This window comes from Echeneis naucrates, chromosome 1 (assembly GCF_900963305.1).
Source record: "Echeneis naucrates chromosome 1, fEcheNa1.1, whole genome shotgun sequence".
NCBI classification, from domain to species: Eukaryota; Metazoa; Chordata; class Actinopteri; order Carangiformes; family Echeneidae; genus Echeneis; species Echeneis naucrates.
This window is the reverse complement of record NC_042511.1, coordinates 18,993,189-19,011,770: the sequence shown is the minus strand read 5'-3', so window position 1 is coordinate 19,011,770 and position 18,582 is coordinate 18,993,189. Positions and strand designations below refer to the sequence as shown.

Genomic DNA, 18,582 nt, shown 5'->3' with positions numbered 1-18,582 from the left:
CAAGAAGGTGAAGGAACTCCTCACTGAAGTCCCATTCAGATCTAAGTGTAATTTAAGAGTCATCAGAGGGCGATGGGCAAAGTTTTAAAAGGCAGTTGACTTCTGAGCGATTGCAGGTTTGATATTTGCTTTCATGTTGAGAGAGAACAGAGATTTACTTCGACATGTTGGGTTGGGAATAAATGTCAGCAGACAGAGACACAAAGGAGGGAGGGTCTGGTCAGACGAAATGAGGAGCTCCAATGATAGGTGTCACACCAACATCAGGGCTCACTTTATTATTTTCTTTTTGTTCCTGTTGTAGATGAGGGAGAGCTGGCCTGGGCGTAGTTGAGGAGGAAGGGGGGCACAGTTCTTTGGGCTGACACGCTGTGCAGAGCAGGGAGAGTTCTGTGCAACGGACCTGTGAATATGATCCTTTTTAGAAGATGTGTAATATGCATTCAGAAGATGTTATATAAATTCCTTTTTTTTTTTTTGGTTGTTTTGAGTGTGAGCACATGTACACAAGTACCTGGTGCTGGCTATATTTAGCAAACACTTGAAGGTATGTGTGTATTCTCTCATTGTAATATAATTAAAATGTTTTATACATAAAAGCTGACTCCATATCATGATTACAGGTTGAAATAAATTTTTTTATCCACTGTTTGAGACCGAGGAAGTAAAAAAACCACTGTGACACCGTTGAGCTGCCAAAAACACAGCAGTAGGAAAATGCTGATAAATATGTTCAAAACTTATTGAGCTTCCTGTTTGGTTTGTGCAGCTGTGAAAGTGATCTGTATGCTGGAATATCAATTTGTTCTTAAAGGTCAGAATTCATCCTTTTGGCACAGTTAAAGATGAGAAATGTTCACTGAAAAATATCAACAGAAGCAAAATTAAAACAGTAGCTTATCCAATTTTATTACTGATCAATTTCACAAATAAAAAAACACATAAAAACTAGACTTAAAAATGCAGTCTTTTAGATGTGCTGGTGAATAACTTAAACTGAAAGTAATTTTTGCACATCTTACTACCTGATTAAAATATCTACACAAGTCCAATATTACAAATGCTTAATGCCTAAAAAGAATTCTTTAAAATACATCACATCAACAATGTCTGAATAATAATCTAAATCAATTCCATCCAAAGGGGAATGCAATCAATTAAATTTATATAATAAACAAAAATTTCGCCTCACTGGAAAAATGAAATAATCTATTCTCACCACTGCAGCTCACTGACAGATAAAGGCCTGTCACTTCACACAAAGAGCCTCAGCATGATGATGAGAAAATGCCAGTTTTTTCTTCTTTTTTCATATAAGTCACTTTGGTATTCTGTGATTGTAAGCGCTGTGGTTCAAGATGTGTGATGACTAACCAGCTGCATTTTGCACTAAACTTTCTATTTATTCTATTTAGTCAAATATACTTATGGTTTATATTATAGTAACCTATAGTATTCTACAGGAGAGTACAACAAAATATTAAATAAGTGGCATAGACAAGACAGCCTGACTTTGATGTAGTTGCAACATTAAAAGGTTCTGCTGGTCTGAATGTTCAAACAAAGGCAATAACTTTCATAGAAAAATTTCAAGCGCTGACAAGACCTGAGATTAAATGAAAGCTGAGATAAACAACGAAACAGTCTGAGAACAAAGTGTGTGTGAGAGAGAGAGGGAGAAAGGTTGGCTCAGATGATAGAAAAACAGTTCATGGAATAAAACTGCAATTTTTGAGATCCTAGCAAAACTTCAGTCTGGGTGAGATGATGAAGATGACCTGAAGGCCTCCTGTGTGTGTGGAGGTCGTGCCATCTGTACGTTGCTTCTCACGTAGTCCTGTCAGATGTATTGCTGGGGCTTCTGTGGGGCGGCAGCAGCGGCAGATGCCAGGTTCTTGGCTGCTTCTTTGGCCTTTCCTGATGTGTCCTTCACTGTGTCCCTGAGCAGCCACTTGGGCATCTCTCCTATGAGAGCAGATTATGAGCAGACAGACAGACAAACAATGAATGAGGACCAGTTCAGACATATTATTTATAACATTGCTGGCCTCACCAAGCTGGTAAAGTGACACCATTTTTCTGTTTTCTGTTCTTGCTGCATCAGTGATGGACTTCAAAAACATTTTACCGTTGAAACCCCAATTATTGACTTTCAAAGACTTTCTGTCTAGTTTTATCACAAAGAATCGAGTTACCTGCTTTATAGCCTCTGAATATGCAAGAATAAATGACAAGATGTTGAGCCAGAACTCATTTGGGCATTTTTACGGATATTTATTAATTCATTGCTGCAGTTATAGAAAGTTTAAGACAGTTTAAAATATAAGGAGGGAGAAAACCTTTTGATTCAGTTGGTATTGAGAACAAAATAATTTCAAAGATTATGATTGAGATTGTGTGTGTCTACCAAGTCTCGTGGAGCGTTATTGTAGCCTTTAGGTTCATTTAGTAAGAGTGAAAATGTGATGCATCAGTCGTGTTTTCCTGGGAAGGGTGACTGAAGGCTGTCAGAAGGGGAATTCAAAGAGCTGATAACTGGAGGGAGTGGATCTTGGAAATTCATGAGGTGCCCCACAAAAATAACAGCAATCATGGTGGATTTCTACATCATATCACATTTCAAACCACTTTTACATTATAATGCATTAATTCTTGATGGGAGTGGAGTGACAATTGGATAAGCCCTTCAAAGTACAAGCAGAAGATTTAACTTCTGTCCAGCTTGGTTTCACGTTTCCTTTATTTCACTCTTGTGGACTTGTTTTCCTGTATGTTTGCTTCCCTTTTGACCATGTCACATCTATTGCAGAAACTGAAATCAGGAGGCAACTGGTTGTTAAAAAAAAATTTCAAAGTACTGCAGGTATTTTCCTGATGTGTAAAAATCTCATTCTAATAGTCTACACTGTGATAAAGCGACTGTGTTTGAGATGTAAAATATCCTCTGAATCAACAGCCTTCAGCATTCTTACAAATGAGGTTCGACCTTCAATCTGTCTCTTCATCTGTTTATTGTAACTCCTATACCACTGTTGTCATTTTGATACAAATCACTCCATGATAATTTCATAAATAGGTCAACAGTCTTTATCGCATACCATTTGGTCTGATTAGAATTGCATTTAAAACTTTAAAATGTGCAGATTGTTGATGCCCATCCAGCTCTATTGATAACATTTTAAGAATAAGTCTTTTCCAAGTACAGGGCATTAGGGTCAACTTAAAGGTAAGGAATTGCCTAGTTATACAGCTATAAAGCTTTTGATTTTGTTGTCAAATAATGTGTGAGAGTATAAAAAAAAACAACAACATACCATCAGTATCTAAATAAACAGCAAACATTACAAGCTGAAGCTTAAACAAGCCACCTTCTTTAATAGTTCGATTGTGATGCAAACTGGACATTGATACTCATTTATTGCTTCTGTAAAACTTGCCCTTAGACAAGAAATAGAAAAAATTATTTGCAGAGCAATGTCTGATTACTATTTGCTTGAATGGCTAAACTACTGTCATGAGATGTGGGCCAGTGTGATGGCAATGTCCAAATGCTTTTGGACATTGCAGTTGCCTTGCAGTTGATGATGGCAGCAATGCTTATTATCTTATACAAGAAATCAGGAGGAGGTATGTGAGGTAAATGTTGAAACTGTTGCGTCTGTGATAGTATTGCTTTTGACAGTCACACTGTTCTGAAGACAGAAAATAAAAAGATTGTTGACCAAAGAGGCCCACAGACTCAAGCGTACTGCATGCAATCACAGCATCATTTAAACTCACACAACTGACGCCGTTCTTTCCTTTCAACTTCACTCCACTCCATACTTGTCCAATCAGGGGAAATTTATGTTGTTAGATAGTTTGTCTATGCATCATTTCAACTCACACAACTGACGCCGCTCTTTTCTTTCAACTTCACGCCACTCTATACTTGGTGAAATTTATGTCGTTAGATAGGTTGTCTATGCCACAGCATGTAAAAAAAAAAATTAACAAAGATCTAAATTTAAAAATTTGAGATTTTGCTTTTCAATATGAGACAAATACCTCGACATATATCCAATCACAAGGCACTGTCCTTTCGGCTTTGAAAAGCAGGAATACTAGATTACACTTTCCAAGCTAAGTATCAGATGTGATTATGGAAACAAAACTGTCTTTATTGCATGGTGGAAGAAGGGGAAATGCAGCAGTTATCAATGTGTCTTTCTTAAAAAGTTCACAAGTAGGGCTTTTTTTTTTTTTTTTATCTGAATTTTTTGTTTTTATCTGAAATAAAACTGAAACGGGTCAGCCTAACGATGCACTATCTACTAGATTATATTTTGAGTCGCATTTTTCAGTTTTGCAAATTGACTTTTGTTCTGACTTTGGGCAGGACCAATATAGTGTCTCTCTACACACACACACACACACACACACACACACACACTACACACAAGGGAATACAGTCACTACCCAAGCTACATAAACTAGTATGTGACGCTAGAATATGGCCCCATGTGACAATTCAGGGCAAGGCCTGGGATGGCAGATGGATGTCTCATTGCCAACATACTTACCACTACGCTCACCCTGATGCCAATCCCTGCATCAACAAGGGGGCAGTGGGAAAGAATCACAACAAAGGGAGAATGTGCTTTCAGACAACACTATGCTGCATTAGCATGACACACACCTTAGAGGCCAGCAAACACACAGACAAAACTAGACAATTATAAGCATATAGAATATGTCAACCTGGTGTTTGAGAAATTGTTATTTTTTTCCACAACAATTTTCTCTGATTTAATGGTGCAAACATATAGGTTATTAATCCAGAGTAATCAAAATAAATTAAAAGGACACACATTTAAGCTAATTGTTACTGAACAAAGTTTTAATTAGTTGAAGCTACAAAATTACGTTCTTTAATCATTGATTGTTTTTTCTATTTGTTGAATACCTTTTTTTTTTTTTTTTTTTTTTTTTGTGGGGGGGTCACTAAACCTGCTCAACAGCATTTTGTTCACACTAAAAATGTTACTTATTTTGGTCCAAATCCACATATTTAAGCAGACTGCCTCTGTACTTGTGGTATTTCTAAGCAGTGCCACCTGGCCAACAAAGACCTTTAGGCTGCTTCAGGTGCTTTAATTGGGCTGTTGCAGGAGCAATATATGGATGAAGAGAACATAAAGTAGGGCAACAGACCTCATGAAGGTGCCGAACACAAACAAGCATAAATGTTAGTCTTTGTCAGGGTCTTGGGAACGTAAACATCAACCTGTGAATGTGAGGAGCTATTTCAGTTTTTACTTTTACTTATCTCACGACAATACATGATGAGGGTGTTTCCAGGATGTTTAGCCTGAGAGTAAAAAAGATATTAAATTCTTCTTTCCACACTTGGGAACAGTTAAATAAACCAATTTTGCCTCTGTCTTCTCTTTTCCTTGCAGTCCCTGAGTTACTGCCGGCTAAATGTACATACCCTGTAAGTTAGACAGTGCATATTCCAGCCCTTTCATGGCTTTCACCTGGTTGCTCTTGAACCGCGCCAGTCCAAACTCCTAGAAAAAAAGGCAGCGCAAGAAATGGCTTTACATGGCTTTACATGGGGGAAATAACCCTTAGCCAAGAGTCTTCTCTCCCCCTCTCTCTAGAGGATTTTCAAAACAAGACATCTTCCACATCTAATAATAATAATTTCAGGCTGACATGTTTTTTTGGCATTTCTTCCCTCAAGTCTCCCACTTTTTTAATTTCTTCCCCATACTCCTAAGCTTCCCCTATGAGCTACAAATCAAACTAAAGCCTTGTATGTACAACTACCAAGTCTGTGGTGAAGACAATTGAATCAACTGAAACGTAAGCATTTTTACATGAGCACAGGTAAACAGGTAGAGATGTGATTTTAAACACCCATTAGTGTGCTTGCCACTATCCTTTACTGATTAATTCACATTTGATTCATGTAAAGAACAGAATTGTTCTTGCTGAGTGAAATCAGAGTAGCATGATGGAAATCTATGTTCCTCTAATTTTTAGTAATTTATCATTTTGATGGAAGCCCAATTTCTTACTCCAGAAAGAGGTTAAATGTACCTGAATAGGTCTGGAGAAGCCATAAATGCCTGATGATATCCATGCCTCCCTTTTCAGCTGGGTGGTGGCTGGCTGCTCTGCTGAGTCTTGAAAAATGCAACGTTCTTCAACTGACTGAAGTGGGAGAGAGAAAAAGAAAGAACAAGTAAAGAACATGGCATTTAGTTCATTGTGTGCCTCAGAAACAGAAGAAAGAGAATTGAATGGATGTTTTTTTTTAGTGCACTTCTCAAACACAAGTGCCAGAAAGGCTGTTTGTCGTGCAAACAAATGGTGGGCGCGAATGAGTACTGTTTGTAAGCTGTTTTGGGTTTAATGCATGAATTCAGTTTATTTATAATACAATGGCAAGAAGACACATGTGAACCTTTTGCATACAATGCAATGTCACAACAGTGTCCCTGAGATAATATCACCAAATTATAATCATATGTATGATTATTGAACACACACACAATGTTCAGGAGTTATTTTTGGATCATTCCTCTCAGAATTGTTTCAGCTGATTCATAGCATCTACCTCACAATGGTAGATGCTATGAATCAGCATCACTGCCTGAGCATATCAAATATCAAGCAAGGATAAACTATAACAATGAATTAATTTAGTAGTTTTAAATGGATGCAGTGTTTTGTTTTGTTTTTTTTTTTATAAAATTTATTCATGTTTTAATTACTTGTTTAATTCACCTTGCCTACAGCCTGGGTGCACCCTCCACTGCAGCAAGGTGAGAACAGTAACTGGACATCAACATATACTAGATTTTCAACTGGCTTTTTTTCATTCTGAAAAGTACTGTAAAGACACATACTATGTGAACTTGTGCTTACATACTATACAAACTAAACCTCTTTTTGCAAAGTGACTGTGAAATAACTATCATACAAAGAGACTTGACAGAACAGCAAGACCAAGTCTCAGATAAAGCACCTCACCATAAGCGTTGTGTGATTGAGGTTCCAGGTGTAGGTGGTTAAACTTCTGTTGACAGAGTCAACAATGGAGTCCTCAATGATGTACACAGAGCGAGCCATGCCGGTGGGGAAGAATTGCTCTGCCCAGCGCGGCAGCCGATTGGTCTTTGTCAGGAGGCGTCTGGAAATAAGCTGATGGTCTGCAGTCACCTCTCGGTACACAACATCCTCTGTGAGAACATGGGTGCTTGTTGAGACAAAACAAAAACAAAAAGACACAGCAACATCAATTTGCAATTTATTTTGAGGTTTCATCGTGTCTGTAAGATATTACAGTTCTTTTTTCAAAGAACCTTATGTTTGTGAGACATTACAAAAGAGATTGACCTGCTTGATAAAGTTTCTGATACTTGCACAAATGTCAGAACTCCTTTGCATTATGATACAAGTCATAATGCAAACAGCCCCACTCAACTTAGAATATGCCAACCATAGTTTTACTTCCCTGTGTGTTTTCTCAGTTCTCGATGCTAATCATGACCTTGGGCTGTTTTTAGTTGTAGGTTTAGGAATTCAAAGCATTCCTAGTCCTTTCACTTGTATAGTAGGATTTTCACTAACTTAGTTAAAAATATTAATGCAGACTTATATAAACTCCATTAACTTGCAGAATTTACCTCTGGGGATTAATTATAGTTACTAAAAACAGAAACATTTAACATGTCTAAATGAAGGCGATGACATATATTGGAGATACTTCTTTTAATTTCAGGCATTGGATCAAAAAAGAGCTACAATATCTTGAGGGGTATGAAGACACCTCCCTTTTGCATTACAACAATGATCTATGTTAAAATATTGATCAAGAAAATATTATACTACCTGAATGGGTTAGGATACCTCTGCCAGAAAGCAGAGACAACATGGTCCCACGGGCTCCTGATGTCTGTGTTACTACAGAAATACTTGACCATTCTTCTCTCGCTCGTGTGCAGGATGGACTGAATTCCAAAACCTGGGGTCCCTTGCTGTGACTGAAATAAATAATGAAAACTTTGGCGCTGACTCCATTCAAAGTCTCACACAGACCTGAAAAAGTGAGGAAAAACATAAGCAAGAATCACAATAATTTTTTCAACACAGTACATATACACGGTGTATAGGTGGGTGAATTTTTGGAGATGCTGAAATTTCAGATAGTACATTAACATGGAGGAGTGAATATGTAAATGATTCTGTCAATATTTGGAAATATATTGACTCGATTTCTTTAATATCAAATTATATCAACCTTCATTACTAACAAAATACAATAAGTCTTTCAGTATTTGCTGTAATTACTATGTGCCGTTCACAGTAACAACTGACTTGCACTAACACTCGACTGTCCATGTTTTTTCTCCACTGTTGAGTATATGCATATAGTTTTACACCTACTGGCCTGTACATAATAAACATGTCTATGCTTGTACACTACAGGCCAAAAGTTTGGACACACTTTCCTATTAATTTAAATGAGAATGTGTGTCCAAACTTTTGGCCTGTACTGTATGTTTCTGATGTTTTATGTCTTTACATTTGATTACACTTACTGTAGCACCTTTGGTCAGAGAACTGGTCTCTACCAACAGATTTCGAACAGCGGAATGCACTTGCTCCTAAACAACAGCGGGTTTGTTGAATTAAATGTCAAGAGCATCCGCTTTAGTCTTTTAGTACGTTTTGAGTCGTACTTCTTCTTGCGGCTTAACAGTAAGTGACACACATGTTATCTGACAATGTTACCTTAGCAGTCAGTACACGTCACCTTGTCTTATGCCTCCACGGTGTGCTCTAAGCTCAGGTTGTGGCTTGCTCTTAACTCGATGGCTGGCGTTACTAACAATATGTTAGTTTAATTGACAGCTATTAGCTAGCCAGCCGTGAGAAGTTTACCATCTAAATACGACAGTAAAGTTGAATAACAGCATGTATACATGTAGTCATTCTCCCGCATCCAAGACTGAGTAAACGTAGAAATACTTCACTTTTGATTTATTAAGTTGAGCTAGCTAGCCTTAATGCTAAGTGTACTAAAATGTCAAACGCTGTGCTCAGTAAGGACATAAGAGCGGCGTTACCTGAGGTCACTGGTTATGTAGATTTAGGCTCATATATGTCATGTATCCTGTTTGCGCAGTCGACATTTTGACTAAAATTAGTTCATTATGTCCATTGTGCTCCATGTGCAAGAAAATGACGAGTGACAGCGAACTGCTGTAACGATGCCAGTACTTCCGGCCAACATATCAAAATAAAACTTTATTGACAAATCAACGAAATTGAAACAAACACAGTAAAAATAACAAAATAATAATACATGGGTGACAGAAATGCATTTCTTGTAATGTCAGACACGCTGCTGTCAGGATGAAGTTAATGTGTCAGGACCTGTAGTTCCTGACAGACAGCGTTGGATGTCTGGCTTCCCTGTTTCTGACTCCCTGCACACCGAGTATCACTCCCTACAGCACAGACAGCACATCCTTGAACCTGCTGCAGCTTTGTTATGTCTCTATTTATGCATGCATCTGTTCATCCATCTCTGCTGATATTTTCGGCAAGAGGCTTTTATTTTATATTATTTAACTATCAACTAAGTACATACTTGAGTCCGTCTTATAATTTTCAGATTCCCACCACTCGCATTTTCCTATGAAAAGGTCCCATAAGGTCTCGGACTATAAGTGGGGTCTTCTGGGAGTCCCCAGCAAAAACAGGAGTAGTTTATATATATATATATATATTAATAAATCGCTATTGTCGTTATGAGTTAGTGCACTTTCTGCAATAAAATGTCTACAAGAAAAAAGATCCAATTGTAAGATGCGGGCCATGTGGTCTAATTACGGCCAATTTACGTATTCAAAGTAACTATGACATCATCAATGACGTCACCCCTGCCTCGGGGTTGCCCTTGCCCCCCCCCCCCCAAAGCGTCCAGGAAGCATTGTCAATGCCTTGCCACGGTCACAGGTACGCATACGCGTATCGCCCAATGCTCAGACGCAGGAAGGCCGCAAAGTCCACCGCTGCCCGCAGGCGCAGGCGGACAGCCCGGCGCAGACGCAATTAATTAAACTGCATGCTTTAAAATAGGAGTGCAAATAGAGTTAATTTAGATAAGAGACAGTTATAGTGAACTGATAAGAGACACATCAGCCAATTGAGTTTCACTGCATTTTCCTAAAAATACTTAAAAACATGGTGCTGCTGTCAGTAATAATAAGTAAAGACAAGGGGCCCTCCTTTAGTTTTGTGCTGCACTTGTATGGTTGGGATGAGGCTGAAAAATCCTGATTCTTTGGCTGTTCACAGATGCAAGCCCCAAACACACTGGCTCCTTCGCCCCTGTGTGTCTGGGCCCATATCATTCAAACTCGTCACCAAGTTCAACCTGGGATAGACTGGCAGAAGATTGAGGATCAGGTGAGGGGGGACAAACCAAAACAAACAAACAGGGCTCAGTGACGGGCCCTTAAAAATGCTTGATTCTGAAAATATGCAACTTCCTTTTCATACTAGGGATTATCGCCATCTAGTGGAAAACAGTGGACTTTCAACCAGCCTAAATGTTATTTTTTTATGAAATCTGTATATTCTGCTGATCATCATTAAAGTTAGGATCACATCTGCAAAACCACGTGTCATAAAAACATCATAAACCAAAGATGCTATACACATTGTCTAAACCCAGGGTCTGATCTTTGAATAATCTTGAAGACCACACGTTAGAAATACTTCATTGCTTCCCGTCACGCTCAGCACGACCCATTTGTTTCATTTTTTTATATATATTAACAAAAATAATAATAATAAAAATCAACATCTTGTTGTTGCTCTTCCAGTCCTCTTGGTGGCGCACTAAAATTATTCAAACTGTTCAAATGCTGCTCCGTTTCCTCTTCTCGTGTCTTATCGCTTGCCTGCGAGAAGGAAGTGTCCTCCATGGTGTCATTGTAGGTCTTTTGAGGTTGATCGTCCGGAAATCAGAAATGTCTGGCTACACACCAGACGAGAAGCTCCGTGTGGAGCAGCTGGCGAAGCTCCGCAGGCAGTGGCTGAAGGACCAGGAGCTCAGTCCGAGAGAGCCCGTACTTCAGGCCAAACCTCCCGGCGCGGTCGCTCGTTTCTGGGCCGGTTTTCTGGAGCCCAGAAGCCTGTGGAGACTTTATGTGAGTCCTCGTAAACACACGATCAGTAAAACAAAAATATTAAAACCAGAAAAAATTAAGAATATCAACATCTGGTGTATAATCAGCTGTCGTAGAATAAACAGTTAATTCGCCTTTAAAGGGGTGAAGCGATGATGTGAAATTCTCTGCTTACAGACTGGTTGTTGTTAGCTTTCTGAGCTAAACCCTCCTTTCTAAATATTAACATAGATTTTAACAGTATATTAGAATGACAATCTATGTTATAATGTATATTTCGTTTGCAAGTAGAAAGTTAGAAAAGCTGCTCAAATTATTTAGCAATTTTTAAGTGACCTTAATGATTCAGAAATATTATTTTGCTTATTAATAATAATTTATCTTTTGTATTACATTGAATTTATAATATTAATTCGTTGTCTTTTTCTAATACAGACAAAAACTATTATCAATTGGTAGAGGCAATAATATTTGTCATTGTAAGTTAATCATTTATTCAAGCGGAGTTTGTATTGATGTACTGATTACAACTTTTTTTTTTATCATAGTAGATCTTAACATTCACATGGACAATAACATTGGCAGATCACATTGTTTGGTCTCCTATCTAAAATTAATTTAATTTAGGCTACATGTAAGCTATTAATTATTACTTTGTTTTTGTCTGAATTATTTATTTTGAATGTAGCATTTTTGTTGTCAGTAAAGAAAGGCATTAATAAAGATAGACATGAAAAGGAAAATTTGCTCCAGTTTCATGCACGACCAGAAATGGGCTTGTGCATGCGTGAATGCTTTACATAACTAGACTGCGAGAATAAGTTCCAGATTATTTATTTTCTGGTTAGAGCAAACATAAACACCATGATTTCACATCATTGTGTAGTTTTCTTTGCTAATATTAATTTGTTTAACTCCCTACAGACCTACAAAGCATACAGAGGTGGAGTTTTCACATTAACACGCCTGTTGATACCTGCTTGGGTGGTTCACTACTATGTGAAATACCATCTGGCTGTAAGTTAACAAAAGTGTTAAACATTATTAGTGACATTATTTTGCACCATATATTAGCCAGGGCACGTAAACACATAAGAAGTTTACAGAATATAGGCATACCTGTAATGAATGTGGTGCATACCTGTTGAATAGAACTGTTTGCTAATATTGTGAGAATTAGAATAAGAGCTTCAATTATCAATTAGGATTGGCCACAATTATTAATGTGTGCGGCCTTTTATCAACATTTCCTTGTTCTTACACACATTTAATTGTTAGATACCATAGCAGGGTCGCATGCAAAGAAACCCACAACACTATTAGAGTATTGACTTTTTTCCTACTCCATATTCACTATAATATAACTCAATTCATGGCGTTGGCTTCAGTTTTCTAATGGATTTATGATTATGAATACTAAATAACAATGTCAATGTCACCCACAGAAAAGACCATATAGTATTGTGGAATTAAAACCCAAACTGTTCCCAGTAAGTATGAATTATAAACTGCAGATTCTTGTTTTGATTTTATCATTGTGTCTTTCTTTAAACTCTAATCATCTATTTTTTGTCTGTACATCAGCATATGAGCTTTGTATACCTGTCATAGCCAAATCTGATAATCCCACACTCTAATCCCATGAATGCAAATCTCTGCCTGAGATGTTCTGTCATAACATATCATAAGCTGTCTTGATTTTGAACTTTTCTCGACTTAACATTTTTTGTCCTTCATAATGTGTTTAGGGTGACACCATTCAGGAGACAGGAGAAGTTGTTCCAGATCTCCCTGAGACACATGGTCATCACTGAAGTTAAAATTTTTCAATAGCTTCCTTGAGTTTCAGTTGTAAAAACGCTGTGTATATGACAATAAAATATTACACTGACACAATTTGAATGTGAATCTAATTTTACGAATTAATGTAAATAGATCAAAGTGGCATTTACCAACAAATATATTTGACTGTAGTAAAATATTATTCACACCTTCACAGTTAGATAGGTCTGGTTAGCTTTTAGAGGAGGGTTTACAGTGAGTTCCAGTTGGCTTTAAATCATATCCTGCAAACAAGTATTCCAAGTGTTTAATTCCTTTTTCCTTTTCAGTATTGGGGTTGGATATAACACAGGAAAAAAAGCACACAAACTAACCAAAATCAACTGAAAGTATAAAATCAATATGCAGTTTTGTATTTTTTTTTCTGGAGAACTAAATGGGTCAGATTGTTTAATTTTTTGTGATGGCTTTAAAGTTGAACTTAAATACTCTGATGTGTTCACTGAAAAAAAACAAACAAAAAAAAAACAAAACAAACCAACTGGATTTCTAGGAAGTGAGCGTAGAATAGCAGACAAAAATTTGAAATGTTGCTCAACTGTCTGTCAATTGCTTGTACTTTTCCTCTGACTCCGATGGCATGCCTCAGATTGTACTGAAATAGATTGGATACCCCAGTGGAAATACAATTTATGGGGTTCAAGTTGCTAAAACAACACAAACTGAGGATTATAACCAACATGAATGTAATATTCAGTAATGTTATATGAGACTATCACTTTTAAATATGTGTGGTCAACAAATTGCTAACTGAAGTGGTATTATATACCAAAAAAGTCCTATCACTGATCACCCCCAAAAATGTGTGTCTTTACGGGTTACATTTCAGTTGCTATTATCAATACATATCATTGATTAAATTTAGTGCAAACTTTGTTTTGATTTTTTATTTTTATTTTTGTTCGAAATGCAAAGATATGCCTTTTATTCTGAAGAGCGGAAGTGGCAATTTTGAATAAAAAAAGCCTGAAGCTCTTGGTTACATATTTCGGGGAGTGGAATCAATCCTGTGTAGAGGCTTGGAAAAAAGCTTTATCTGAGAGGACAGGAGGACAGGAGAGGGTTGTGTGTTTCTACAAAACACAGAAACCTAATTAATGATCTGTCGTGTATTTGTTCAAGGACGTCAAAGGTAAATATTTCACAACTTTTTTCAAACGTCCTAGCTAACTGGCTAGATAGCATCTCACCCTACATAGCTATCTTGCTAACTCCTGCTAACCGACTCAAATCTGTTCATAAACTAGACGCTTCTGTTTTGTTTCACCATCGGGAACCTGTGTGTATTGTTTTGACAGCCTACTCTGCACATAGAGTAATTCCGCCTGTTTAGGAAGGGACACTACCGTCGCCGGCGAGAGAAGCTCACCAACAGGCGACGCTTGCTACGGCTGTAGCCTGACGTGCTAAGCTAACAAACTGAAAACAACAACCACACACTCGAAGGCGCCGAAGGAAATAATTAAGATCGATAGATTCAACATGATTATTATCAACTGTGCGATTTATAAATGTAAATGTATATCGATATAAGTGATAGATGATGAACCATTCGCTGGGGATAATATGTTGAAGCGCAGTTTGACCGGATACAGGACGTTCATAACAGCAACGTTACGAGCTGGCTCACTTTGGTTAGTGTTCAGACGCGATAATATTAACGAGATATAATGTTGGCCTTACTCTCCAAGATGTGTAGACATTTTTTGTGAATATTGTGTATAAATAATTCTGTGTTTTTTCAGATACACAGCTATGCATATTAGATTCAGTCTATTGCAATACAACACGACAGATTCACACAGAGGTCATGGTGCACAGATTTGGTTAACATTGTTTGAAATGTATATATTCTTGATTCACCTCTAAAGTCATACATAAAGGTGATTTTGACTGTTTGACTGATGTTTGTTTTGACAGTTTGTATTTGTCATCCCCCAGTAGCATGTTCCCTAACTGCGATCTGAAATTTACTGTGCCAACAACTGAATATTATCACCATCAGAAATCTGAATTATTTTTCATTTGGCACACAGATTGTGTGGTTGAAACTGTCATATTGTACGTGGTCTATTGCGCTATCCCTTTTTCACACTAAGCACACAAAGGTTACAAGTTCAGAGCTGATACATACGACATCTGTATGGCCTGCACACTCAGACTTGATGTGAAAGTGACAGTGAATGTGAATTGCATATTACGCTTTCACATATTTGACTAGTAAGAGTGTTCAGACTTTGAAATTGCCATAAGACTCTCATACATACAAATTACTAATATTCCATTTTTTGTGCAGGTTTAATTTACAATAAGTAAGCATCTCCAGTTTTAAGGTCTGATTTTATACTTGGGTGCAGTACCACAGTAGAATTTACCAGATTACAGCTACCTCACCCTTATTATGTGATAAATCAGGCTATTTTCAATTTAACAAACACATTAACCCTTTTTATTATTATATCAGATCATGTCAGCAATCAAGATTGGCCTGCAGCAAAGCCAGAAGGGTGGAAGAAGGAAACGCTTTGAAGCAATGTCTGCAGAGGTGTCACCAGACTCCAAGTGTCCCATCTGTTTGGACATCTTTAACAACATCTCTTACCTGGACCTCTGCCTGCACAAGTTCTGCTTCCGTTGTATCCATGAGTGGTCTAAGAACAAAGCTGAGTGCCCTTTATGCAAACAGCCATTTAATTCAATCTATCATAGTATAAAATCTGAACAAGAATTTAAGAAGTATGATTTGCAGCCGATAGAAAATGGCTCCTTTGGAACTTTTGGGGGAGTACGTTTTAGATACCGTACAACCCTTACCGGGCTCCATCGACAAATGCGTGGAAGGACTTCCCCACCTCCAGACAACGGAATAATGTTTGAAGCCTCAGCAAATGCTCAACAACAGCAGCAGGGCCGTTACATCCGGCGCATGATGATGAGGCTCGCAGCCAAGAGGAGAGCTGCGAGTGAGGGCAGGGCAGTGGACAGTGTCAGAGAGCAGGAAATGATAAACTTCAGGAGGGAACTATACCGACAAGGAGTGAGGGTTCGTACTGTGCGGGATGGTGGCCGCTCACGAGATACATCAGCTGAGTTCTATCGAAGAAATCCTGCCTGCCTACATAGACTTGTCCCTTGGCTAAAAAGAGAGCTCACTGTGCTGTATGGGTCCCATGGTTCTTTGGTCAACATAGTTCAGCACATTATTATGTCACGCTTGACATGTTATGATGTGGAGGATGAAGCTATTAAGGAAGAGCTCCGGCCATTCATCCAGGGGCGCACGGAGCACTTTCTGCACGAATTTACAAGCTTTGCAAAGTCCCCCTTCAATATGCAGGCCTATGACCAGCATGCTGTGTATGACTATCCAGCCCCTTCCTCAAATGAAGACAGCAGCTCAAACTCATCTGTAATAGCTATTTCAGAGGATGAGGAGCGCTCTGTGGAGCTGGACCTCCCACGAGACTCCATGTCTAATCTGAGTCAATCTGTGTGGGATGATGAGACCCCTGGGCCATCTTATTCCACGACAGCAGAGCAGAACAGGGCAGAGCACCTGTCAGTCCTTGACTCAGACTCAGACAGCAGTTTGGAGGAGGAGACTCAAAAATTTGGGGCTTCTCCACAGCAAATGAGTCCCCATAACCAAACAAACATAACTCAGGGTGAAATTAACAATGAAGAGTGTTTGTCTTCATGCAGTGATGACTGTTTCATTGTAGGCTTTGTCAAGCCAACAGCAGAGAGGACTCCTGAACTGGTTCAGCTCTCCTCTGACTCTAATGAGTCTAGCAGTGTTGATACCAAGGAAGTTCCTCTCTTATCTCAACACATTCGCTTCTCCAGTCTCAGTCCTCCAGCTTCACAGAGTAGTGATCCAAGTGGTGCTGGACGGTCAGAAAATGGAGACACAGACCAATGTTACCAGTTAGATTCACAGGAAAGAAGTAGCTCTTCAACATCTGCCTGGCACAAGACATCTAGTAAGTCAGACAGAAAAGCCACAAATCAGGATTTTGATGGTAATGAGAGATGTAGGAAGAGGAACTGTTCAAAAGACAAAGATCACAGGAGGTGGAGGAGGAAGTCCAGAAGTAGGGAGTGCAAGTACTCTACCAGGAGCCCAGCTCGCTCCCAGAGCAGTGTCAGTATTGTATCCAGGGAAAGAGGCTATTCTAACAGCAGTGGCAGAGATTTTTACTCTAAAGGTGTCAGTAATTATAAAAAGAGGGACAGCTATCAGAGCTATCAGTCATATAGACATTATAGCCAGGACCGAAATGAAAGTGGTATGCATTATACCGAGAGGAGGTCTTACTATTACAGTAGTCGAAAGTATTCAGATAGGCACTCAAACTCCCGCTCCAGGAGCTGCAGCAGAGACTCATGGAGACAGGATAGGAGGTATTCTAGATCTATCTCCAGCAGTCGCTCCCCTTCCACAAAAAGGAGATCCCACCACGATAAGCCTGGTGGAAAGAGGAAATACAAAACAAGACATTTGGAGGAACCTTCCAAAAGCACACTTTCCGAATCATTTGAAGGGGCTTCTTCCACATTCACAAAACATAACAAAAAGAGCAAAGAGAAGCATCGAAAAAAGTCAAAAGAAAGGTCAAGAAAGACGAGCAGGAGCCTCAGTGTGGAGCTTATCAACGAGGAAAACTCAAATGAACGCAGCAGACGGCACCATAAGAAAAAGAAGAAACGCAAGAAGAAAAGCAAAAGGCACAAGGGTAATGAGCACGCAGAGAAGCTCTCACCCACTGTCATCACCATTGATAGTGACAGTGATTCTTTTGTCAATGACAGTATCATCCAGGCAAGCAGCACTAATAAGGACAACCCCACAAACGAAACCACTGAAGCTCCAGTTACCCCTGTCACTCCTCCCTTCCTGGTGTAGTTATGGACTTCCAGATTCCTGCTTGGCCTGAGTTGCTGCTAATACCTGCTTGCAGTACTTTACATCCTAACAATGTTCAACATGTTGAAGGATATGGTCAATACTGTATGTATGTATTGACCATATCCTTCCAGGTCTGGTGATACCACAGTTGTATTCTACAGTGACTGCTCATTGGACTCTGGCATATGTGACAGCGATATCGGTGTTTAACAGGTTAATTGGATAAAGCACTGCTTAAGTTGTATTTTCTGTTTGTTTTAACTAACATCTGAAACAGTGAAATTCTGCAACGTGCCACTATTAAACAGGGCAGAACTCAAGAATTGTGGGACTCTTAACACTCTTTTTTTTTTTTTTTTTTTTTTTTAATGTCAATAATTACTCTGGAACGTAAATCCCTTTTTTAAAGGGGTGTATTTTGTTTCCAAAGTGCTCTCAGGGATTGCGTTAAATTCAGGGAAAAAAAGAAAAGACGATTTTTTTATTTTTGTATCATAACTCAGCTATATTCTTGAAACACAATAATTTCTACCTGCTGCTCATGGAGTACAACTTATCTACGGACTCATGTATTGAATTGTTTTAAAATAAATTGCAATAAGCAAAACTGTGTAATTTTATTAATGTTTTCATGTC

The 18,582-nt window shown here is 38.5% G+C and overlaps 3 protein-coding genes across 3 annotated transcripts; 2 read left to right on the top strand and 1 right to left on the bottom strand.

The window, feature by feature from the left end:
• Nucleotides 1-884: 884 nt before the first annotated feature.
• Nucleotides 885-9,255, bottom strand: prelid1b (PRELI domain containing 1b). The gene is made up of 6 exons (XM_029497349.1): nucleotides 9,123-9,255; nucleotides 7,885-8,091; nucleotides 7,024-7,249; nucleotides 6,088-6,201; nucleotides 5,474-5,552; nucleotides 885-1,965 (listed from the first exon to the last, which is right to left on the bottom strand). Exons 2-6 carry the CDS (start codon nucleotides 7,974-7,976, stop codon nucleotides 1,841-1,843), a joined length of 636 nt encoding a protein of 211 aa, XP_029353209.1. The 5' UTR covers nucleotides 7,977-8,091; nucleotides 9,123-9,255; the 3' UTR covers nucleotides 885-1,840.
• Nucleotides 9,256-10,948: 1,693 nt separating this feature from the next.
• Nucleotides 10,949-13,091, top strand: ndufb6 (NADH:ubiquinone oxidoreductase subunit B). Its single transcript, XM_029512767.1, has 4 exons — nucleotides 10,949-11,216; nucleotides 12,120-12,212; nucleotides 12,641-12,685; nucleotides 12,944-13,091. The coding sequence occupies exons 1-4, from the start codon at nucleotides 11,037-11,039 to the stop codon at nucleotides 13,007-13,009; spliced, it is 384 nt and encodes a 127-aa protein (XP_029368627.1). The 5' UTR covers nucleotides 10,949-11,036; the 3' UTR covers nucleotides 13,010-13,091.
• Nucleotides 13,092-14,009: 918 nt separating this feature from the next.
• Nucleotides 14,010-18,303, top strand: toporsa (topoisomerase I binding, arginine/serine-rich a). Its single transcript, XM_029512218.1, has 2 exons — nucleotides 14,010-14,169; nucleotides 15,502-18,303. Exon 2 carries the CDS (start codon nucleotides 15,505-15,507, stop codon nucleotides 17,941-17,943), a length of 2,439 nt encoding a protein of 812 aa, XP_029368078.1. The 5' UTR covers nucleotides 14,010-14,169; nucleotides 15,502-15,504; the 3' UTR covers nucleotides 17,944-18,303.
• Nucleotides 18,304-18,582: the final 279 nt, after the last annotated feature.

Bases quoted from the DNA above. Each gene is read 5' to 3' on its own strand.
- prelid1b (XM_029497349.1), bottom strand. From the start codon at position 7,976: ATGGTCAAGTATTTCTGTAGTAACACAGACATCAGGAGCCCGTGGGAC. The intron at 6,202-7,023 runs GTGAGGTGCTTT...CTCCCACTTCAG, and splicing joins TCAATCACACAACGCTTATG to TCAGTTGAAGAACGTTGCAT. The intron at 1,966-5,473 runs GTATGTACATTT...CTGCTCTCATAG, and splicing joins TGCACTGTCTAACTTACAGG to GAGAGATGCCCAAGTGGCTG.
- ndufb6 (XM_029512767.1), top strand. From the start codon at position 11,037: ATGTCTGGCTACACACCAGACGAGAAGCTCCGTGTGGAGCAGCTGGCG. The intron at 12,213-12,640 runs GTAAGTTAACAA...TGTCACCCACAG, and splicing joins ATGTGAAATACCATCTGGCT to AAAAGACCATATAGTATTGT. The intron at 12,686-12,943 runs GTAAGTATGAAT...TAATGTGTTTAG, and splicing joins TAAAACCCAAACTGTTCCCA to GGTGACACCATTCAGGAGAC.
- toporsa (XM_029512218.1), top strand. From the start codon at position 15,505: ATGTCAGCAATCAAGATTGGCCTGCAGCAAAGCCAGAAGGGTGGAAGA.